This window comes from Penicillium verhagenii, assembly GCF_028828195.1.
Source record: "Penicillium verhagenii strain IBT 33310 chromosome Unknown utg000003l_segment0_segment0, whole genome shotgun sequence".
Lineage (NCBI taxonomy): Eukaryota > Fungi > Ascomycota > Eurotiomycetes > Eurotiales > Aspergillaceae > Penicillium > Penicillium verhagenii.
Window position 1 is genome coordinate 1012701 of NW_026643167.1, and position 23220 is coordinate 1035920.

General features: G+C 49.2%; 10 protein-coding genes across 10 annotated transcripts; 4 read left to right on the forward strand and 6 right to left on the reverse strand.

The window, feature by feature from the left end:
- Positions 1–459: 459 nt before the first annotated feature.
- On the reverse strand, positions 460–1466 carry N7466_001771 (uncharacterized protein; the record flags this gene model as incomplete). The annotated part of the gene is made up of 4 exons (XM_057161169.1): positions 460–617; positions 676–939; positions 992–1252; positions 1310–1466. The coding sequence occupies 4 exons, from the start codon at positions 1464–1466 to the stop codon at positions 460–462; spliced, it is 840 nt and encodes a 279-aa protein (XP_057024454.1).
- A 1326-nt stretch (positions 1467–2792) lies between these two features.
- On the reverse strand, positions 2793–4131 carry N7466_001772 (wax synthase family protein; the record flags this gene model as incomplete). Its single annotated transcript, XM_057161170.1, has 2 exons — positions 2793–3303; positions 3374–4131. 2 exons carry the CDS (start codon positions 4129–4131, stop codon positions 2793–2795), a joined length of 1269 nt encoding a protein of 422 aa, XP_057024455.1.
- A 678-nt stretch (positions 4132–4809) lies between these two features.
- Positions 4810–6127, reverse strand: N7466_001773 (nitronate monooxygenase; the record flags this gene model as incomplete). Its single annotated transcript, XM_057161171.1, has 4 exons — positions 6108–6127; positions 5725–5986; positions 5157–5658; positions 4810–5100 (listed from the first exon to the last, which is right to left on the reverse strand). The coding sequence occupies exons 1-4, from the start codon at positions 6118–6120 to the stop codon at positions 4810–4812; spliced, it is 1068 nt and encodes a 355-aa protein (XP_057024456.1). The 5' UTR covers positions 6121–6127.
- A 769-nt stretch (positions 6128–6896) lies between these two features.
- Positions 6897–8511, forward strand: N7466_001774 (folic acid synthesis protein; the record flags this gene model as incomplete). Its single annotated transcript, XM_057161172.1, has 3 exons — positions 6897–7211; positions 7270–7478; positions 7530–8511. The coding sequence occupies 3 exons, from the start codon at positions 6897–6899 to the stop codon at positions 8509–8511; spliced, it is 1506 nt and encodes a 501-aa protein (XP_057024457.1).
- A 775-nt stretch (positions 8512–9286) lies between these two features.
- On the forward strand, positions 9287–9976 carry N7466_001775 (GNAT family N-acetyltransferase; the record flags this gene model as incomplete). Its single annotated transcript, XM_057161173.1, has 2 exons — positions 9287–9515; positions 9609–9976. The coding sequence occupies 2 exons, from the start codon at positions 9287–9289 to the stop codon at positions 9974–9976; spliced, it is 597 nt and encodes a 198-aa protein (XP_057024458.1).
- Positions 9977–10611: 635 nt separating this feature from the next.
- N7466_001776 (ADP-ribosylation factor GTPase-activating protein) lies at positions 10612–12382 on the reverse strand (the record flags this gene model as incomplete). Its single annotated transcript, XM_057161174.1, has 6 exons — positions 10612–10640; positions 10695–11012; positions 11068–11768; positions 11831–12014; positions 12094–12229; positions 12317–12382. 6 exons carry the CDS (start codon positions 12380–12382, stop codon positions 10612–10614), a joined length of 1434 nt encoding a protein of 477 aa, XP_057024459.1.
- Positions 12383–12698: 316 nt separating this feature from the next.
- On the forward strand, positions 12699–13560 carry tim21 (the record flags this gene model as incomplete). Its single annotated transcript, XM_057161175.1, has 4 exons — positions 12699–12965; positions 13031–13215; positions 13269–13323; positions 13375–13560. 4 exons carry the CDS (start codon positions 12699–12701, stop codon positions 13558–13560), a joined length of 693 nt encoding a protein of 230 aa, XP_057024460.1.
- A 397-nt stretch (positions 13561–13957) lies between these two features.
- Positions 13958–15544, reverse strand: N7466_001778 (L-fuconate dehydratase; the record flags this gene model as incomplete). The annotated part of the gene is made up of 4 exons (XM_057161176.1): positions 13958–14560; positions 14630–15235; positions 15325–15429; positions 15500–15544. The coding sequence occupies 4 exons, from the start codon at positions 15542–15544 to the stop codon at positions 13958–13960; spliced, it is 1359 nt and encodes a 452-aa protein (XP_057024461.1).
- An 818-nt stretch (positions 15545–16362) lies between these two features.
- Positions 16363–18905, reverse strand: N7466_001779 (uncharacterized protein; the record flags this gene model as incomplete). The annotated part of the gene is made up of 5 exons (XM_057161177.1): positions 16363–16455; positions 16519–18030; positions 18088–18680; positions 18739–18813; positions 18887–18905. The coding sequence occupies 5 exons, from the start codon at positions 18903–18905 to the stop codon at positions 16363–16365; spliced, it is 2292 nt and encodes a 763-aa protein (XP_057024462.1).
- A 1039-nt stretch (positions 18906–19944) lies between these two features.
- N7466_001780 (glucose-6-phosphate isomerase) lies at positions 19945–21685 on the forward strand (the record flags this gene model as incomplete). Its single annotated transcript, XM_057161178.1, has 2 exons — positions 19945–20444; positions 20524–21685. The coding sequence occupies 2 exons, from the start codon at positions 19945–19947 to the stop codon at positions 21683–21685; spliced, it is 1662 nt and encodes a 553-aa protein (XP_057024463.1).
- Between the last annotated feature and the right edge of the window lie 1535 nt (positions 21686–23220).

Below are 23220 nucleotides of genomic sequence, written 5' to 3' on the forward strand. Positions count from 1 at the left end.
TCATAGAAGGTCTGAAAATTATATTGAAAAGGACTACATATCGAATTAATTAGTCCAGATGTTGATTATGTACATACACGAGACTACTATCATCAATTGAACTCATATTACAAGATTGAGTAGGTCATAGAACTAGAAGCATTCAAAAGAGTGAAATTAATTTCTAGTATGTATATTTTAGGACATTGTATTGATGGAAAATGTGTAGTCTTTGAGAGGCAGTTTATGAGATTTGCACAGTCGCAGACACTAATTCCCTAAGATGCCCTCAAGTGCTAGCACCTGGCAGTTTTGATCACAAAAAATCCATTGATATTCAATACTAACTACTACGCATTAAAGAGTGTCTTTCCTTCAAATATTCGCAACAGGTAACTTCTTCCAAGATTTAGTCAACTACGGTCTCGGTGTTGAACGACCGCACACCCAGACTATACACTTCCCTCAACCCAACAAAGATCAGTTGGCCCAGCAAGCACCCTGGATCTGAGTCTGAGGAGGACCAACATCAACGGTCTGTGGTCCTGTGACCGAGGTAACGGAGTTATCAACACCACCAAACACACAGGAAACACTCGAATCATCCACTTCAATGTGAGAGATACTCAAAACATTGTCTAATACACCTAGTTAGTATTTTCATTCATCAACTAACAAGGTTGTATGACGACATACCGATATTGTGAGCCAGCCCATCAATTGGGAAATATTGCGTGAATTGCGCACTGCCGGCACCGATAAAAGTGACCTCAACATTATGGTCCGAGCGGCGGGACGTGGTAGGCAACTCAAAGCATTGTCCAGAAACCTGTGTTTGAGGTGGTCCAACATCGACCTGACTGGCTCCATCCACAACGGTGTTGCTGTTGTTGACACCAATAAAAATGCACTCTACGCCGGAATCACTGTTCGAGATATGGGAAATGCTCAGAGGGTTGCCTAAATATACATCAGCCCTTGTCACGCCAGGAAATTGCTGGATGCAACTCACTGATTGTTTGAACACTGTCATCGACAGGGAAACTTTGTGTAAACTGCGCATCAGCAGCACCAATGAACGTGATCAAAACATCGTTACTGCGGCGGGTCACCAATGACACCTTTGCGCAGGTCCCAGAGACCTGTGTCTGAGGAGGACCGACATCACTCGATTCATCGCCGTCAACGGTTGTGATACTACCATTCACGCCAGTGAAGGAACAGTCAACAGAGTGGGTGTCAGAGGAGATTTTTGAAACACTGAGGGGATTCGCTGCGGGTTGCAGTTAGCAGCAAGATCGTCAATGCTGGGGGTATCGTCAATACTGACTGATGGAGATTACGGTGCTGTCTGTAGGGAATGCTTGCGTAAACTGAGCCCCGGCTGCACCGTGGAAGGTGATTTCGACCGTATCGGTGCGCTTCACTGGGCTCGCTGCAGCAGTAGCGACGGCGACAGAAAGGGTAAAAACATCGGAGAATTTCATTTTGAATATATAGGCAGCTTGAAGTTTTCTCGAAGTCTGAGATGAGCTTGTCGATTGAATTATTTGGTCAATGAATATTGTACAGTAGTACTCTTCGTCTTCCAAGTTCTGGTTATTCGAATGTTACTATTTCCTTTCACAGGAGATACAGCCTCTTTTATATCCCAGACCTATGTGTCTAGATGCCCTTTATCGGTCAATACACCTCCGACAAAGCCTTACGCAGCCTTAGAGCTTCGTCATCTTCCTTCCATTTTCAGTACTTCAAATGTTGATAGCTGGCCTTGCATAGACACAGGAACAGTTACATTGACACGACAAGCATATGAGACACCATCAGCCCTTCGAGCCCAAGGCAACCTATGGAAAACATTAGAACATCTGGTAGACACGAGATTCAGCCCCTCGTGTCTCTGCTTGAATCATCGACGTAGAGACTTGTGCCAAGGTATACCCCAGTCGCTACATATAAGCCGACTAAATATAGCCGATCGCCAAATATACCGTCACGCTGGGCAGGGGGAAGGCTGTATGCTGCAGTTGGCGGGGCATATCATCTCCCCGCAATTCGTCACGTTTTGCCCCGCGTATAAACATTGACCTATAGCAGAAGTTATTAGGCGACCATCGCTGTGTTCGGTAAGCTCGGCAAGTCCTGGGCGGGAACCCGCTATACGTCGTTGTGGTACATGGGAGGATCTCACCACCATAAGGCTGGATTCTGACAAGGCTGTGTTCGGGCCTTGGCATCCAGGATACTGTTCTGAGTAGTCTGGTAGTTGCTGGAGGAAGTTGCATCCAAGATTGCGTTGACACGCGTGCACATGGTGGCCTCAAGTGCTGGTGCTGACAAGGGTTTCCACATTTGTTCTTCCTACAGCCAGTTTTCGATACGTAAGTACAACTTCTAGGTAGTCCGAGGTCAACGGCATGTATAATAATAGTGATCATCTACACATGCACTGCTCACGTTGCTACCCACTTGAGATGTTGATTGCAAGGTTGATGATCTAAAAAAAAAAAACCCTTTATTTGCACATGTGAAAAGTAGAGTCAATGTCCAGGAAAAGAATATACATCGTTAGGTCCACGGGTATAATGCCTATGTACATTGTACAATTTCCAAGGTTGCGTATGTATGTATCGCACGGTGTTGTATTTTCCAAGGTTGTTTGGGCAACTGCCAACTGCGAGGGGGATCATGTGAGGAATTTTCTCACCAGTATATAGTAGCATGCATATTTTTACTCGAGTCGTCAAGAAGTGGGGGGATTCCGGCGCGCATCCATCATCCATGGATATTCCGACCAACCTTCCTGAGGCTTCTTACAACTCAATCTTAAATCCAAATAGCAAACCAAGTCCGCCAATGACAGCAAATCCTGCAACAGGTGCAATTCCAATACGTTCGGAGACTGCAAATGGAACCATTTTCAATGCGTGTGGGGGAGTGCGTTGCGAAGCCGGGTACATGTACCAAGTTGACGACACTCCTAGCCATGTGGCAACCCACAAGTAACCAACAATGTGCTTCCAATTCAGTCCCGTATTATCCTTCTCCTCGAATCCTTTAATGCATTTGTAGAGTGCCTGCACACCATCTTCTATCATGTATGCCAAAGCAAAGGTCGTAAAGAATGGCATGGCCCCGGAGTATTGAGTGGGGATTCCCAGGACTATATCAATTGTCCGATGGAGTATAGCTGATCCAAGGAAGACAAGAAATATGTTCGTATATCTCTCCAGTACTGAGGGCCTTGGAAGATGCAGTATGTCGCGTGCGATCAAATTGCTGAATGCCGTAAGTGGCTGCCGAAGGAACTGATGCCAAAAGGTTCTGTAAAATTTTGTTAAAAGCTGTCACAAATAGCTGAACTCAACATTGGCACAGGAACTTGTTTTCTTACCCCCAGAATCTCCGCAACGTATAAGCATCAGACATCCTTGTAAACAATGGTGGCCAATCTTCTGGAGTGCCTAAACCCAGCCCAATAGATATAATCGATGCCAAGCGGTATCGGTGATCGATGAGAATACGAGCGATCAAAAACCAAGATACCAGATTCGAAATGGCACGTTCAATCCACACCTCAAAAGATACATTCCACTCAAGGTCCGAAAATGTCTGATGAGGCGTTGGTTTCATCGGTTGCGCATGGGCAGCGAATTCAACCATGTCAAGCACAGCATATTGCCATATTAAAATAACAGATTGTCGCAATATAAACGATCCTCGAGACACTATCATGGTACCTGTTTTGGTATCACGATAATATGCTGGGTGCGGCTTAATGCCTTTCACCTGTCGAGGAGTTCCTATAGCACGGGGTTGACATTGCTGCCGGCACGCGTAATAAAGCAGTCCAGCGAACGTCTTTGTTTGATCCGGTGCTTCGCGAATGAGATCATCCGCATCAAGAGGGTTGATCAACAAATTGGTGGTGGCTTGAGGAATAGACATGAATAGTTGACCCGTGATAAAGACAAACAACTGACAGTATGGGTCCATTGGGCGCACATTGCAGCTGAGGATCCATATCATCAATGGGATAGTGAGATATCGAAAAATCGATCTCTTTTGTGTTGTAACGAGGACTACCGTTGGAATGATATACTGCAACACGGAGCTGAGCCCAGTGAGATAAAGATCTCGAAGAATCGACATGTTGTTCCGACGTTGAGACCCAGCGTGACTATGTTCCAAGGTCGGAGTATGAAAAGGCCGCTCGACCTGGAATGAAACTTCTCAGCTTCACAACCGATTTTGAGAGTGAAAAGACAATATGCAACGGAACTATAGCAATATGAAACCACCAGTTTAACTTGATGAACAGTCCAGCAGCCTTTTGAATTGTCTTCGAAATCAAGAAGTGGGGGCTCTCGCGCACCCCTTTTCGTGGCTGGGGAGAGCCTTACCTAAGCATGCAGAGAAGTGTATAACTTCAAGGTTGTCGCGCATGTGCAAGCACTTGTGGACGCAAGTGTTTATTGGATCCTGTGCAAAAGACAGGGGAAAATACCCCCCCCCCCCATGGAAGACACTCTAATGATATCAATGGTGAAATTTAACTCCCGATGAATTTTCAACGTTCGCTCGCGACAGGATTCGCAAATGAGGAAATACCAAATGGGGAAATACCAAATGAGGAGATACCAAATGAGGAAACGATACTTACCTTGGGTGTTCGGCTTTACTGCTCATACTCTCCAAGTTTCGTGCGGTATTCTTCGATTGAAAATGACAAGTAACCGTATATTTCCACAACTTCATTGCCAATCTTGTGGCTCATCTGTAAGCCACGCTATGGGTAATAGAAAACAAAAATTCAAAAAACGACATTATCTACAGCTTAGCCAGCATCTGGTTGCCCTTCTTCAATAGAGCAGCAGCATCGGTGACGAGCTCATCCACGATGGCTTTGGCGGACTTCTTCTCATTCACAACAGCGGCGACCTTACCCATCAGGAAGGGGCGAGCGTTGTCCAATGTATCATCATCAACATCATCAGACAGGTTCTCAAAGTCGTGCTCAACGGGGATGATACCCTTGGAGGTAAGCTGCTTAATCTCGTCGGCGCGGTTGTTCTCCCAGTTCATAATGTAATCGTTCTTGCGAACGCGCAGGGGGCGACCCTATAGCATTTGTTAGTATACGGGTTGGAAAAGAGTCAAAGATGGTGTACACGAACAGTGAAGATAATAGTGCGGATGTTGTCCTCGAAGCCAGCAGTTCGGACAGCCTCTTGGTGAGCCTTGGGGGCACCAGCCTCCTCGGAGAGGATGAAGCGGGTACCGATCCAAACAGCAGAGGCGCCGAGCATCAGGGCGGCAGCAACGGAATTACCGTTGTACAGACCACCAGCAGCGATGACCTGAACATCCTGACCAGTCAGAGGGCTCTTCTTGCCCTTGACCAGCTTGGCAACAGTGGGAATGAGAACAGTAGTGGGGACATCACCGGTGTGACCACCACCCTCACCACCCTGAGCACAGATAATATCAATACCAACATCAAGGGCCTTGGCGACGTGCTTGGGGTGACCGATCATGTTCATACAGAGGATACCGGCACTGTGGAGCTTATCGACGGCGGACTTGGGAGGAACACCAACGGCAGAGACGAAGAGCTTAGCACCGCTCTCGATAATGATATCGATGAGCTCGCCAAGCTTGCCCTTGGTGTAATCATAGCTAGATGACGGGATGAATCAGCCGCTTATTCTCTTCGTGACCATTTCGACGGGGGTGGGTTCTCACTTGGTCTTGCGGGCGCTGCCACCAACCTGGGGTAGCAAGAGGTCGACACCGAACGGAGCGTTCTTGTCATTCAAATAACTCTTCAGCTCGGCGACCTGCTCGCGCAACATATCGGGGGTGTAACCAACACCTCCGATGACACCGAGACCACCAGCGTTGGTGACCGCGGCTGCCAGCCTGGGGCCAGCAGCCACGTTCATACCCGCCAGCAGGACGGGGTGGTTGATCTTGAGCAGATCGGTGATGGGGGTACGGATGATCTCTGCGGGGGCCACATGTTAGTATCGTTCGATGGGGAGGAAGCGTGTATAGTCATGGCTTGGAAAGCCAGAAGAAAGAAAGTTAAAAACAATAGAGGGATATGATAAAATCAGAATACGTACGAGGAGAAGCCATAGTGAATAATGTATGGGGTTGAGGAGAAAAGAAAGGAACTTGAAAGTCCGGGGAAAGTGGACCTATAAAAGGGAAGCAACCGAGGCGCGTTCGCACTCACAAGCCTCGGTTCATATGAACCAAATGATAAATCATACGTTGGAGATGGGGCGGGGGTGACACCTTGACACCTTAACACCTTAACATCTTAATGCCTTAATGCCTGAGCCATCAGGTCACAATCCTTTGTTATGAGGCACCTATCTCACCTGACACGATAAGGAGAATCTATTGATCGCAACATCTTTCTCTTTCAACTTCAACTACGAGAATCGCTTACCTCGACTGGGAAGATGAGTTTACAGACGTCATACAACCGACTATGCGCAACCAATTGTTTACGTGGTGCTTCATTTTCGCCTGCACTACGATCACCTCGGTTCCCGTCATTACCGGCCTCCGCCCCGAATGCAACGCGGCGAAGTGATCGGCCTTGGCCCGGTTGTTGGACAAGAAGGTATCTATTACTTGATTATCTCATCATGACCGGAGGACTTTGTGCATTCTGACAATTAGATTTATAGTATAAGTGCTACTGCAGGTTCAAGTACTAGTAGGTTCATCACAATGGCTTTGCCTCTTCCGGCCTTATCTGCCTTTTATCGGATCACCCAAAGAAAAAAAAAATGCGGGACAATCAAGCATGCTCTTTCTACTTCCCTACGTCTTTGTGTATGCTTTTCCAGCCACCAAACTAAGGCGATTTAGGAAATTTTTCAATGGGTAATCCAGTGGCCATGCCATCGTGCGATGGAAATGGCCAGCCAAAGCGCTCTGGTGCCCTATCGTACTTGAAATCATACGCGAGGCGATTTTCAAGCGGGTACTCGCCACAGCCCACGTCTGGCTCGAGCTCCACAAATGGAGCTCATGGTCTGCATCGCGCGTTTATCGCTCTGGGTAGCAATGTAGGAGATCGTGTTGAGATGATTGAAAAGGCTTGTCTTGAGCTGGACCGAGCCAATATTAAAGTGAAAAGAACAAGCTCACTCTTTGAAACGACTCCGATGTATGTGCTTGAGCAAGACACATTTCTCAATGGAGTCTGCGAGGTACTTATATCCCATGACTGTTCTGTTTGAACGCATGAGAGACACTGACAGCTGTCAGGTTGAAACAACCCTCGCACCAATGGAGCTTTTGGACGCGTTGCAATCTATTGAGATTGAGCTTGGCCGAAAAAAGCTGATCGATAAGGGCCCACGTTCAATCGATTTGGACATATTATTGTACGATCAAGAGGTTTTTGCTCATGAACGCCTCAAAGTTCCACATAACCTGATGTTGGAGCGTGATTTTGTGCTTCGACCTCTTTGCCAGTATGTGGCAAACTTATCCTAAGCTATCAAAAAGACGGCTAACAAAATTAGATTAATACCCCATGAGCGAACACCCCTACCTGGGAAGAATTCACTTACATATAGCGAGCATCTCAAAGCTCTCCCACCTCCAGAGCCAACACCGTACTCAATGACACCAATCTCACCATGTTTCCCCAATCTCTACGCAACAGATCCAAAGCGCATCACCCACGTTATGGCCATTCTCAACTTGACTCCGGACTCTTTCTCTGACGGTGGAACCCACTCCCCATCAGATTTCACCCAACTTACCGAAACAGTTCGCACCTTTATTGCCCAGGGCGCAACCATCATCGACGTCGGTGGCGAAAGTACCCGTCCTGGCTCAACACCAGTTGGAGCCGAGGAGGAAATAGCCCGAGTTGTGCCCGCAATTCAACATATTCGCAATAACATCCCCGAAGCCTCCAACATTGCCATCAGCATCGACACTTACCGCGCTGTCGTGGCCGAGGCAGCCTGTGTCGCCGGCGCAGACATCATCAACGATGTCTCTGCTGGCCTCCTGGACCCAGAAATGCTTCCGACAGCAGCAAGTCTCGGCAAATCCATCATCCTAATGCACATGCGTGGAACACCACAAACAATGACAGAACTTCACGACTACCCCAATGGCGTCATCCCTGAAGTCAGTGCCGAGCTTCGCTCCCGTGTAGCAGCCGCTGAAGATGCAGGCATCCGTCGCTGGCGCATCATTCTTGACCCCGGCCTCGGATTCGCAAAGCAACAGCCCCAGGATTTGGAGATTTTGCGTGAGTTATCTGCTCTGCGTGAAGCCGAGGGACTGGAGTGTCTGCCGTGGCTTATGGGCCCAAGTCGTAAGCGATTTATTGGGAACATCACAGGAGTGAAGACCCCCAAAGAGCGCGTCTGGGGCACTGCTGCGACTGTTTCGGCTAGTGTAGCCGGCGGTGCTGATATCGTGCGCGTTCATGATGTCCGAGAGATGTGGCAGGTTGCGAAGGTTGCTGATGCGATCTATCGTGTCTAGGGACTCAAACGGTCCTTCAAAATATATATGTACATTCACTATATTGTAATACAATATTGGCTGGGTGATTTTGTATCGTGATGCTTTCAACTTTATGTGCGATACACGCCAATTTTTTCTTCTTCATTCATCATGGAGTTTTGGAGGGGGCTTGAAGACTTGATAGTCAAACTCCTCATTGCCATGATTGGCTTCATAATTGGATTTCAAGTAAGCTGATCTTGATTCGATGACTTTGAAAGTTTTTCCGTGACTCTACTTTGTCTCTTCAATTGTAGCACAATAATCCGTCAAATACCCTGTAAAGAATCGCAGTGGTTGGGATTGTACTAGTATTATTGACAAGTCTTCGGGTCTATCTAAACTTCAATGTGAAGTTGGTGCTGCTGCCCGGGAGCCGTACATCGTTGTAAGACTTTAGAGGTGCAGAAGAGAGAACTGAAATTGCCAGCTTCTCCAAAAGAATTTGCTATGTCTTATAAGAGACTGTAATATGAGTGAGTGTTTGGTTTGGCTATTTCAAGTCTGATTTCTCTTTCCTTTTCTTTCCCTTTCTCTTCACTCCTACTATCTTTACTCCTGTACTGCGTCTTTTCATTCAGTGACACCTTTCTTTTTCTTCTATCTCTTGCTTTTCTTCCTCTTCTCTCAAGGTTCATCCGACCCTTTTCTTCCGTCTTGAAGATTTTTTGAAGCTTTTACTCATCTTCTCATCTCGCAGTCCAACCTCCCCTCTGCTTTTCCCCCCTCGCGAAACCATCCTCTCAAACTCGCCATGAAGGCAAATGATCGCCCTGATAGGACATATCTGGAGTATCGGCCATTCAAGTCTCCAGAGGATGCTGCCTTCTTCCACAAAATCCAGCGGAACGAGAATTGCTCCCCGAACACGGCCTGGGGGCACTCTGAAGACCTCTCGTGGCACCGTATCGATAAAATGCAAGAGAAGCTCATTCAAGATGCTGCTAAGTTCGATACCGTATGGTTGTGCGAAAGCTATGGAAGTGAGTACTGTTTGATTTATCCTCACCTCACATCCTCCCTGCGCGCTCACCTATCAGGCATGGAATAATAAGCTAATACTGAGGTGTGAATAGATTGGGATAGATGGGTCCGTGTCGCGATCGTGGCTGTCACCAACTCTCGTGGTAATGGGACTCGCAACAAGGTCGTCGAACTGAACATCGGAATGGATATGAACTACGAACTGGAGAATGCACGGAAGATTGTCAATTGGGTTGTCAATTGGGCCTTTGACAAGATGAAAGTTGAACGCGTGGAGTTCAACGTTCCGTCATTTAAGACCAATTTGGTGGTTGGTAAGAAGTTCCTGGGTTTTCTCGTCGAAGGAACGCGGGTCGGGGCCTTATCTAAGAAGGGCGACTGGCGGCGTTACGATGAGCACACTTTGGGCATTTCGCGTGATGAGTGGATAAGCAGACAAATTTGGGTCACGTCTGACTGACTTGGGAGTCTTTGACAACCTCGGGGAGTTGAGACCGGAGTTCTAGTCGTTGTGGTGTACCCAGTGATTTTCGTCTTGACTTCGCATATTCGCAATTGAAGATGTTTACTAGTACACAAATCCAATCCAGCTTTTTGTCTTTACGTACTGTACTTCTCACCTGCCCAATTATTCAATGGTTCCAAGATTGCACTTTTTTCTATTTCGACGCAAGATAAAAGACGCTATATAAAAATCCATAACATACGACGTTTTGCATTACATAGTAACTCGAAACCGTATCAGAAACACAAGAAAGGGACATGTCAAACTAAGTAAAGAGAAAAGAAAAGCCTTATGCCTTCATCACCTAGCTTCAATATCGCAGATGGAATGCAGAAGCCAAGGAAATTATCGTCAATCAACCATCATTCACGCCAGACTGCAATTTACACCAACTCAATTTTTCTTCGATGCGCCGCTAGTCACGGTATTGGATGAAGCAACATAAAAGATATTGGCGAAAAATTGGTGAGAGGTTCATGAACAAGATATACGTCACGCATCACGGGAATGTGGAGGGGGATCAATGGGGCTTGCTAAGTATTGAATGTAACAAAACGCGTGATATCGGAGAAGAAAGGTCCATGCGGCACTTAAGAGTTCAGGTAGTTGCGAATGGCGCCTAGGGAAAGTCAGAACTTGCACCCCTTTAGTATGTAAAATCACAGATACCAACCTTGTAGCTTGGTTGCTCCTTCACCAACCAGGTGTGACAGGTTTTCAATATCATCTCCCGCGGTAATACCAAATCGACGGACGAAGTCCTTAGCAGTGGTCTCCAGGTCACCGTATCCATCGTCCATCTGAGGAAGGTCATCCTCGGGCCGGCCGAAATAGGCGTTGCTGGAGATAGAGGTTGCGCTGTCGAATTCTGTAAGACGTTGCTTGGCCTCGGCCTGGGCATTGGGGTCGAAGCGATCACGTCCAAAGAACTCGTCGGAAGAGATACCCTTCTGGGTTCCGAATCGTGACTTGGCTTGAGTGAGTTCCTCCTCTTTGAAAATCATTAGCACCATGTTCTGCACGAGAGATTTACATTATAATCTTACCGTCGGCCGCTGACCGGGGGGCAACAGCACCAAATCCAAGCTTCTTGGGAGCTGGGGGCTTTGAGACCTGACCAAATCCTAGTCTGTTCATACCCATACCAAGACGCTCAACATCGCCTGAGGCACGCTCATTATCCTTACTGGTAGAACCAAATCCAGGCCGGTTGGGGCTGACAGGAGTTGGGGAAGCAATAGGCGCCGCAGCATTGATCTTGGCCTTGGCATCGGCTTCGGCCTGCTCAGCTTCAGGGTCGTATCCAAGTTTCTCAATGCGCTCGGCCTCTTCTCTGGCTTTTCGCTCGGCCTCCTCGAAATCAATGTCACTAGGGGCAACCTTCTTCGCCCCAAGCTTGGGGGCCTTCTTGGCCCCCAGCAAGCTCTTCTTCGCGCCACCAACAGCGGTAGTCTTCTTGGCAGCAGAGTTGGCGCGAATGGCAGTTGGCGCGGGAGCTGCAGACTTGTCTTCAGTCGCAGATAGGGGGGACTTTGAGCGAGAGCCGTTTGAGTTGGCAGTCAAAAACGGGGATCCGGTTCGGCTGACGACGGGTGGCGTGCCGGTGCGGGAAGGCGGGTTGCTGGGACGCTTGATGGAGGGCTTATCCCAGGATGAGAAAAAGTCATCATCTTCACCAGCAGGTGTGGCCGAGCCATCGGACGGGGTGCCAGCAGGAAGATCGGTAATAACAACCTCCTCGGGGTACCTAAACAATGCGCCAGTTAACATTTATCTGGAGATTTCGCTGACGAAACCAGGGATACTGACTGTTGCGCATCCGCTGCAGCACGTCTTTTCAGCTCTTCCTTATATTTGACGGCCGCATTGGAAGTATACTTGACCTTGGAATCCTTGCTGGCGAGCGCAGCAGATCCTCCGTGGGACTGGAAGTACTTGGTCGCAGACTCATTTCCACCAACCTTCATCACTCGCAGCTGCTCCCATTGCCACTCTGTTCAAGACTCGTCAGCTTGAACCCAATCGTAGACTCGATGTAGCAAAATAAATATCCCCTTGAGAGAAATACATACGGTCGAGATTTGTGGATCGAACAAAGGAGATGTGAACACCGAGATTGCGATGGTTGGACGAGCAATCAAGGCACAGGTAAATACCAAAAGGCACCGACGACCAAGTGGGATTCTTAGACTTGCAGTCGAAGCATACCTAGCGGTGAGATTCTCGTTAGCGAACAATTGCCAAAAAAAAAGCCCCGAGAACGGAGGGACGGGGGGCGCGGGGTGAAGAACGCACCTTGTTTGCGGGCTTCAACTTCATCTTCTCAAAGAAATTTTGAGACTGCGCCTTGGAGGCACTCATGGTGAAGGTGATGACTATAGAAGTCAGAGAACAGGAATGGTTGGTGTTGTTGTAGACAGAAGCCCAAAATGATGTATCGGGAACGGCGAACGTGGTCGGACTCGGGAGAGTCCCTGTGCCTGGTGTAATTTTGCGGTTCTGCGGTGACCTGGCGGTGGGGCATGGGGCCCCTTAACTATGGGGAAATGACGCCACGCAGCTGGCAAATTTACAGTACGGTATTTTTCTCTCCAAGGCACGTGAGCCCGCCTATCGTTATCGCGGATTCGTTCATCTTTGGTCTTCAAGGTTGGAGCAGTTGACGATCGCACCCACGATGAATCCTCAGTACGTGCGTGTTCTACCTCGAGCCTCTTCAGGTGCTGTGGCGGCAGCTCTGCGCCCTTCTCCTCGAACCGCATTCAGCCGACTATACGCCACACAGAACAACCCGGGCAGCACAACCAAAAAGCGCAGGAACATTACAGTCTTGTCTGACGATGGACGATATGAGTGGGGTGATTTGAGTGGACGAGAGAAGGTTTCGCGCGCTACACAGCAATCTTTCAACTTCGTGGTTGTGATGGCAGGTGTGGTCTTGACGGTAGGTTTCTCGAGTACCCACTGCAAAAGCTGAAAACCAAAGGTCTAACGTCTCGATGGTTCTAGGGCGGAGTTTTCTATCTTTTATGGACCGATGTTATCTCTCCAAATAGTCGAACATGGCAATTCGAGAAAGCTGTCGACCGTATCAAGGATGATGCGCGGTGCATAACAATCCTCGGTGACCGCCGAGAAATCAAAGCCTACGGGGAGAACACTTCAAGCAAATGGGCACGGCATCGGCCTATTGCGTGAGTCTATGACCATCCGAATTTACTTGGAAATACAAGCTAATTAAATCCAGAACGAGCGTTGAGAAGGATCGTTTGGGCCGCGAGCATCTTCGTATGCACTTTCACGTATGTTAAGCTGTGCCCTTGGTGGGGGATAAACACTGATTTTCTTTTTAGGTCGAGGGTCCTCTTAACTCGGGAACTGTTCGTGTGCATATGATGAAACCCTTGGACAAAAACGAATGGGAATACCAACTTCTTGCTTTGGATGTCAAGGGACACTCTCGTGTCGTCCTGGAGAAGGCCGTAGAGAAGCCCAGCGTGGCTAGCTCGTTGAAACTATTCGGTCTCCAGTGGCGCTAAGTTGCGCTTAAAATTCCTTTCACATGATGCCATTTCAGTTTCTGTTTGTGAAGTCCTTTGCGGGGATATCTCACGGTCCATGGATGTGACTGACCTTTCATCGTTCATCTTCTTGGGATCTTCACGAGCTCTTGTCGCAGATCTGGAGCATGAAATGGTGTTTTTTTATCACTCGTGTCCAGGACTGGCCTACTGTCGCCAGTCCATGACTGCGTTATTGTATTTTTAGGGTTGGCCAACGGACCGACCCAGATTGATGTACCATATACTACCATCTATTGCAATGTATTAAACTCAGCACAATGAACCAAATTCCCTATAAACATTTGTGGGATTTATACTCTTGTAAAGCTATTAAACATGAATACATAAACATGAACGACATCAACTATAAATTTTATACCACACGAGGACCCTCCAAGATAACCTTGGCTTCCTCAGTACGCCACCAACTCTTGCCCTCTTGGCCAGGGTACTCGAACTCGTCCATGCTAGCAGCCTTCATCTCCACGCTGTAACCAGGCTCCATGGGGGTAACATAGTAACCATCCTTAACACTGGAAGGGTGAACAAAGTGCTCATGCAGATGGTCAACATACTCGAGAACACTTCGCTTTCCAGTAACAACGACGTAGTCGATTGTGCTCAGATGCTGGGTGTACTCGGGCAGACCGACACCACCGGAGTGTGGCACAATGGGGACACCGAACTTGCGGGCCAGCAGGAGAATGGCAAGGACCTCGTTCACACCACCGACACGGCACGCATCGGGCTGCAGGACGGTCAAGGCACCAGCTTGCAAGAGCTGCTTGAAGATCACACGGTTCTGGCACATCTCACCGGTAGCAACACCGACGGTTCCGTGAGGGGTGTTCTCCAGCGCCTTCTTGATGGCAGCGTGGCCGAGAATATCATCGGGGGAGGTAGGCTCTTCGATGAACCAAGGCTTGAACTCAGCAAGCTCTTGCATCCAGGTGATCGCCTCTGGGACAGACCAGACCTATTGATAACCAGTCAGTATATCAACCTCGAGGGTTTACACCAGAGGGTCAGGGGAAGGAAGGCATACCTGGTTAGCATCAACCATAAGAATATTTCCCTTATCATATCCAATAGCCTCACGGGCAATTCGCAACCGACTCTTATCGTCCTCAAGGTTGCCACCAACCTTCAACTTGAAATGCTTATAACCCTGCTCGACACTCTCCTTCAACAAAACCTTCAGCTTTTCTTCAGAGTATCCCAACCAGCCGGCACTGGTAGTGTAAGCAGGAACAGCCTTGCTAGCCTCAGCCTCAACAATGCGCTCCTGCTTGCCACCCTCAACCTCCTTCAGCATGGCCAGGGCCTCCTCGGGGGTAATAGCATCAGTGATGTAACGGAAGTCAATGCAACGGACAAACTCTTCGGGAGTCATGTCCGCGACAATGCGCCAGACAGGCTTGCCAAGTGTCTTGGCCCAGAGATCCCAAAGGGCATTGACAACTGCACCGAGGGCAAGGTGAATGACACCCTTCTCGGGACCGATCCAGCGAAGCTGAGAATCGGAGACCAGGTAGCGCCAGGTCTTACCCCAGTCGGCGGTGAGCTCATCGAGGTCTTTTCCAATGATGAGAGGTGTGACGAGGGAGATAGCAGCACAGACGATCTCGTTACCGCGGCCGATTGTGAAGGTCTGTGGGGTAACTGTGTTAGTATGTATGTGTATGTGTGCGCGACTGCCTCGCTTTGGCATAAGTGGAGATTGGGGACATAGTAACTCACCATGCCGTGACCGCTGAAGTCAGAGTCTGTGTTAATGATGCAGTAGGCGGCAGAGTAGTCACCAGCTGCGTTCATGGCATCGGAACCAGTCTTGTCGAGGGAGGTCTAATGTGAAGCGTTAACAATTGTAACTGACATTGGCATAGACTGGACATTCTGAGAACAGGAAACATACCGGAAACCTCACATCCCGGGTGGTAAAGCCAGTGATCTTAACCATAGTGATGATTGATGAGTGGTCGTGCTAGAAAAGAGGCAATTGAACGTGGACGTTCTTGACGATGTTAAGCTAGAAATCCAGATACTTTCGCAGGGAAATATCAGGAAAACAGAGGATATAATAAAAGTCAGGATGCGACGAAAGAAAGGAATTCGAAAAAGAATCCGGAAGAAATTGCGACTCGTGGCCCGTATATAGTCTCAGGAACCCCCGCGCCGTTGACACATTTGCCCTTGGCCCCTCACTCCGCAGTCCCCGTTTCCGCAAATCCGACCTTCTGATTGGAGGAGAATCACCCGAGTCGGGGAATTGGGTTTCTCCACCAATCAGCGGCTGTGGAGGTGTATCGGAGTACCTCCGGCTTTTGTCTGCACTTGTGGGGTTGATTTCAACTCAACTTAACATTTGCCAGGTCCATTTTGTTGCGAGAATGGCTTGATGACAAGATTCAGCAGTCTCTTGCAGAGAACGACTTGACTTCCTTGGAGGAGATTCGCATTTGGATTGGTGCTGGTTTACAGCCTTTTCAATTTGAAGCCTAGTGTTCTTTCATGTTTTAATATGCTATCCATTGCCACTTGGTTCCAACCTTGCAATTTGTTGAGAATCGAAGATTTGAATATGAAATGCAAGATGTGCCCAGGCGACGGAGCTATTTGAATTATTTGGGAATATTGCAATAGTGCAAACATACTAGTAGTACATACATACGGTACTCTGTTGCTTAAAAGATGTGTGGTTACAGCTGGTCATCCATAGTAGAGACAGATAGTATGGACAAGCATCAATTGATATCAATGGATTGAGGCACGGTGGAATCATGCCGATAATCCTCTCTTCTCGCTCTCGGAGAAGAAGATGAGCATCCGCCAGAGCTTGCGAACCAGCACCTCGGCCTCTTCATCCAGGGCCTAGAAATTAAGAAAGTTAGTATATCGTATTGAGATGAAAAGGTCACATAAGACAAGACTTACCTCGGCGAGCTGATCCACAAGTTCCTGGGGAGAACCCTTTTGGCGGATATGGCCCTCTACAACATCCACCAACATTTGTTCTTGCACACCCAAGTATTCGACAATCTTTTTCTCCACAAATGGCTTGATCTGATCGCTGAGAACAGCCTCGTCCACAAACTCCCACTTGACAGTCCACTTCCACAGTCCTTCCTTGTCGGTAGGGATCTCTGCGGCGAGCTGGCGTGCCGCCTGTGCCCGTTCTTCGTCTGAAAGACCAGCAGCCTCGGCAGCGGTATCGAATTTGATCGGGATAAGTGGGCGACGAGCGGTAGTGGCAGGCTCCTCTTCGTCTTCCAGCAAGCCTTCGACTTCGGCAGCAGTGCGACGGGTTGTTGCGGCCTGGGCCTTTTGAGCCGCGGCTCCGAGAGACAACTTGAAGCGTTGGGGCTCCCGTGGCGGTTCCTGGGTCCGCGTCTCCAGTTCCTGAGCCTGGCGGGCAAGGAAATCATCCGCAGCACCACGAGCCTGCTCCTGTTTCTTGGCGGACTGGGCTCGCTCACGTTCCTCAGCTGCACGGTCCGCGTCGTCCAAGTTGGCCTCGCGGGAACGAAACGCGGCACGGCTTCGGAGCCAGGCACCACGGTCCGCGTAGTACTCGGCGGTCTTGCGGCTGGCCTCGGTATCATCATTCCATGCCTTCATTCGCTCATCCATCTCATCGTGGGCGGCCTGCAACTTGCCATCATCCTCCTTGTCACGCTTCTTTTCACGCTCCAGAGCAGCCGTTCGGCTTCGCTCTCGGTTGAGCCAGCGGCGCTCCTGGTCTAGGAACTGCTTCTCTTGTTCTGCATCACGCTTAGATTGACGGCGGCGTTCAAGCTCCTCGTCGCTTGCATCCGAGTCTTCATCCTCCCGACTTCCGTAGGCTTGGTATCCATTTGTACCACCATTGACAAAAGAGACACCCTTCTGGTAATCCTTCGGGATCTGGACACCGAATCCCTTGGGGCCAGCTGGTGCATTGGGTACACCACGGTCCCGGGGACCTAGAGGGATACCGTTCGCGCCACCAGCGGGGCCGCTAGGAGCCGAGGCAGGAGGAGAAGCAAGACGGCTGAAGCGTGATCCAGCATTACGAGCGCGCTCCATAGACTCAATCTCTTCTTCCCGCTTGAGCCGTTCAATATCACGGCGGTTACTTCGCTCACGGAATGCAGCGATTTCCTTGGCCACATTTGCACGCATCTCAGGCGGAATATCGGCCAACTCGTCCTCAACCGTGATAGGAATGGTGACTACTTCTCCATCCTTAGGTGTGTCACCGTCTTGCATCTCAAGGTCGCCTTCCCGGTCCACTGCAGAGGCACCTTCCTTTGTGGTGGAGTCAGTCGGATGGAAAAGGCCGGTGAGGACGTTCTTTAGTTCACCGCGGGCAGCCTCAAAACGCGCGTTAATCTCTTCAGGGTCCCGATCACCTCGGCTTTCCTTGAACTGATCCAGGTATTTAGTCGTGCTCTCGTCCACCACGACCTATATAGCTGGTTAGTAATGTGCACAATATAATACAAGATGAGATGGGGCACTTACAAGCAAAGTACTCTTCTCCACTTCCTTCTCCTCTTCGCCCTCGGCGCGAGGCACCTGTCGCTTAACAGGGACTTCGATCTCTTGTAGCACCTCGACCGCCGTCTCCAGACTCTCTGGATCATCGAATTCGGCAAAGCCAAATCGGCAGGGCTTCTCGTCAGCATCCAACGCACGGATCCATCGTCGCAGACGGCCCGCCGACTGCAAAATGCGCTCAATGCCATCATCACCACCTGCTCCCTCCGTAATGCCACCGACAAAGAGTGTTCGCACGATCTCATCCCGAGTAGGCGGCTGAGGCTGCATTGTGGAATCACGGCCATGGTGGCGCTGGTTTTCGCTGGAGGAACCGAGACCTGCACGTCGTCCAGGGCCCTCCGCTCCACGCTCGCGGCCCATCTCTGGACCGGCAGGCTTGGCCGGCCCGGAGGTGCCCAAGCGAATCACCGGGGCGGAGAAGTTGATATTAGGCATGTTCGGGGGCGGTTGGAAGTTGGCAGGGAATCCTCCAGGTCGGCCGGGCTGCTGGCTGTTGGCCTGTAGCATATTCGCAGGGGGGGCTGTACCGGGTGCTGCCATCCCGGGAGGAGGAGCTGGACGGTTGGTTAGCGATGATGTGGGACTTTAGACAGGGAATCGTCAAAAACTTACCCATGCCTGGGGGTGCACCTGGCGCACCGGGGTACGCGCCATATTCTTGGGGACGCCCATAGGCACCTGGAGGAGCTAGTATCCATCAATGTTAGTATTTGCGGTGGGGATTTCATTAGGTTTTTCGCGACTGGCTAAAAGCACTCACGTTGATAAGGGTTATACATTGTGGAAGTGCGCAATTTAGCGCTTATTGGTTTTTTGATAGAGCCTCAATTGACGAATGAGCTTGCTCGACGAAACGACGGGGGAACGACGTTACAGCACAAGTCAAGCTTCAAGTCGGAAGGAAAGTTGCGGTTTATATGTGGTCCGTGCGCGATGATCTTGGCGATTTGCCAGTAGTATCAGCAGAAATTGGAGGGGTTTTTCTTTTCATTTTTCTATCTTTTCATCAATTTGCAGTTATAACTTTGGAAGATGACCTCAGTGGTCTACTAGTGAATAATCACATCTATGGTAAATGGTATAAGTTTGAAATTGTATACGTTCGGTGTATGTATACAACAGTTAAGCCGGAGAAATGCTCACCGGCCGGTTAAATTCGGTGATTTTCCCAGCCAAGAGTCAATCTTCCCGGAGATGATACTAGTAGTACTAGTAGTAATGAAGAATCTGTCAGGTCAGCTGGCCAGGAATTAATCTCAATTCATGCTAGTATGCAGAGCTTGTAGTGGTTGCATGTTCTATTTGTAGATCCATGTACTTCGGGATGTACCAAGAGGTATGTACATGCTTGTATACGCTGGATGGTAGCTACATACTAGCTAGTACATGGCAATATTGAATTGAGAAGGGAAAAAAAAGGGAAAAAACAAGAAAAAAAACAAACACAAGAGTCCAAAATCTGGAACAAGGTACTCAGATCAAAACCCCCATAAACCTTGGAAATACGGCAATTGACGTCGGATATTTCACAGCTTGATTAGAAAACAAAACCCGCCTCCAGACCGAATGCGGCAATGATGATGATTGCCCCACGCTCCACCGGACCCCAGCGTGCCGGACTCAACTCTTTTCTATTATATCTCCCATCGCGCTTCAACTTGATTGTTTATTCGTACATACCCTTCCTTTCCACCCTTGTCCTATCTTTGTAAGTCCTTGGCGCTATTCTTCCGGAATCTCTGAACATCTGAAGCTCTTCCTATCTATTCCCGATTGCCCCGCACTAACCCGAGAATCCAAACAGCGTCATCGTTCACCATGTCTGAGTTTTCGCAAGCCTCGGACCTCAACGCCTGGAAGGAGCTCCTGGAGCACCACAGCACTTTGGGTCGCAACATTGTCTTGAAGGAGTACTTCGAGAAGGACCCTCAGCGCTTCCAGAAGTTCAGCCGTACTTTTACCAACACCGTGGACAACTCCGGCATTCTGTTTGATTTCTCCAAGAACTTCCTCACCGAGGAGACCCTTTCCTTGTTGGTGAAGCTTGCCCAGGAGGCTGGCGTTGAGAAGCTCCGTGATGATATGTTTGCTGGTGAGCACATCAACTTCACCGAGGACCGTGCTGTCTACCATGCTGCCCTGCGCAACACCTCCAGTCAGCCCATGCAGGTTGATGGTAAGAGCGTTGTCGAGGAGGTCAACGGCGTGCTTGAGCACATGAAGGAGTTCTCGGAGCAGGTGCGCAGCGGCGAGTGGAAGGGTTACACTGGCAAGAAGATCAACACCATCGTCAACATTGGTATCGGTGGCTCAGACCTGTAAGTTTGTGTTGCTTCCCCACTCCCAAGATTCATTAAAGTGAAGCATGGCTCATTGATGTTTCTCTTTCTTTACTAGTGGCCCCGTTATGGTTACCGAGGCTCTGAAGCCTTACGGCCACCCCGACATCAAGCTGCACTTCGTCTCTAACATTGATGGTACTCACATCGCCGAGGCCCTCAAGAACTCCGACCCCGAAACCACCCTCTTCCTGATCGCCTCCAAGACATTCACCACCGCTGAGACCTGCCAAAATGCCAAATCTGCCAAGCTCTGGTTCCTCGAATCAGCCAAGGATGAGTCCCACATTGCTAAGCACTTTGTCGCCCTCTCGACCAACGAGGCCGAGGTCACCAAGTTCGGCATTGATAGCAAGAACATGTTCGGCTTTGAGTCATGGGTCGGTGGCCGTTACTCCGTCTGGAGTGCCATCGGTCTTTCCGTGGCTCTGTACATCGGCTATGACAACTTCCACCAGTTCTTGGCTGGTGCTCACGCCATGGACAAGCACTTCCGCGAGACCCCCTTGGAGCAGAACATCCCCGCCATTGGTGGTCTTCTGAGCGTGTGGTACAGTGATTTCTTCGGTGCCCAGACCCACCTGGTTGCTCCCTTCGATCAGTACTTGCACCGCTTCCCCGCCTACCTCCAGCAGCTTTCCATGGAGAGCAACGGCAAGGCCATTACCCGCAGCGGCGAGTATGTCAAGTACACCACTGGCCCAATCCTGTTCGGTGAGCCAGCCACCAACGCCCAACACAGCTTCTTCCAACTGTTGCACCAGGGTACCAAGCTCATCCCCGCCGATTTCTTGATGGCGGCCGAGTCCCACAACCCAGTTGAGAACGGCAAGCACCAGCGCATGCTTGCTGCCAACTTCCTCGCCCAGTCCGAGGCCCTGATGGTTGGCAAGACCCCCGATGAGGTCCGTGCCGAGGGTGCTCCCGAGCACTTGGTCTCCCACAAGACCTTCCTGGGTAACCGACCCACCACCTCCATCCTGGCCCAGAAGATCACCCCCTCCACCTTGGGTGCTTTGATCACCTACTACGAGCACGTCACATTTGTTGAGGGTGCTGTGTGGAACATTAACTCCTTTGACCAGTGGGGTGTCGAGCTGGGCAAGGCCCTGGCCAAGAACATCCAGTCCGAGCTGGAGACTGCTGGAGCCAGCGGTGACCACGATGCCTCTACCAGCGGACTGCTCGCTGCGTTCAAGGAGAAGGCCAAGCTGGCCTAGATATGATGTTCCGATTAACGACAGTTGTGGAAATATATTAAGCTTATGAGTACTCAGTTTCCTGAGAAGATTTTCTCGGTGAAGCCATTTTTAATTCCGTTCAAACCTTCAATGTTTCAAATGTTGCGACTTTGGCATCAACCAATGTAGTAGGTACCACTACTTAGTCTTGAATAAAGTTTCTCAGTTCAAATGATTCATTCAAAGCAATCGGGCTTGAAACGCGGCGGGGGCCATGACATTATAATTCCTCCCGCGTGTGTATTGATATAGAGTAGCCAACACGTACATAACCCCGACCTCGGGGGTTTCAGTGACATTCTTGAAGAATGGTAGAACTAGGTGGAACAACTTCAATCTTTCTTTCCACCCTTTCCTTCCAATCTGTCGAGTCTTTGCTCCAATCTTCGGACCCTCTCCTCTAAATAGTAGGCCTTGAAGAGCATTAGTTTTATTTCATTGTGGTGCGCATGGGATCGACGGGTGTTAGTTAGGATGGCATACCTTTGTTTGCAGCCAGGTTATTGATATTGACATCAGTAACGAGGCGACAGATAGAACCATTTCATTAATCGCATGTAGGTCAGCCATTTTGTGCTTCTTTGGGGCTGCAAGACAGCCTTGTAAGTGTATGGAGTGGCTCGACTCCGAGTAGAGTTAACAGGTGCCCGCTGACGGTCGAGATTCGGGGGGGAATAGAAGAAAGAGGTAGGTATTCCAAGTGTTGTGAATATTGTCTGTGAGAGGGGTGTACTAAGGTACGGATGTGGTGGGATGAAGAGGATGAAGAACAATGTTCCAAAAATAAAAAGGCAAGTACTACTAGGTGTATACTATGTACTGTATAATCAAACTTTATGGTAACCTTGTTACCTAAGATAGCAAATCGTTCCTGGCAAGTGATGGGCGTGGTGTACGTGATGTACGTGCTTGGAGCTCGAGCTCCTTCCAATTTAAGATCAATTGGACTCTTCCAATGGAGCATTTGAATGTTTTGGGTCCAATTTTGACATTCTACTGCTGGATAGTACTTGGCACTCGAACAAGGTTGCCCAACATTTGAAGGTGCACGTGAACTTGACATATTTGAGGAAGGAGCATCTGGGCACCTGGCACATAGACATCTGGAGATGACAGGAACAACCTCCGTCCAGCGCACGCGACTATCAGTACATGTAGTATGCCCAGGTGTAATCTCATATTTTCGCACTCCGATGTTGGATTCTTTGGCTGGTTACGTACAGAACATTGAATAAGATATATAGAGACCTCGATGAGCAAATATTCAATGTTGGGGTAGTGTTTGGCATGTTCCAAGATCCATCCAGTGGATGTCAACTTGATGTACACATGCACAGTGCACATGTATTTTTCCATGTTCCCAACTCGAACCCTCCGCCAAGATATATACTTACCGCTGCTATGTGCTACTAGGTATAGTAGTATTGATGTACCAGTTGACAAGTAAAGAGCGCCGCTCGGTCAAAGTTCCACCACTTGAGGTATAATAAGTACATGTATCTCTAGGCCCTAGT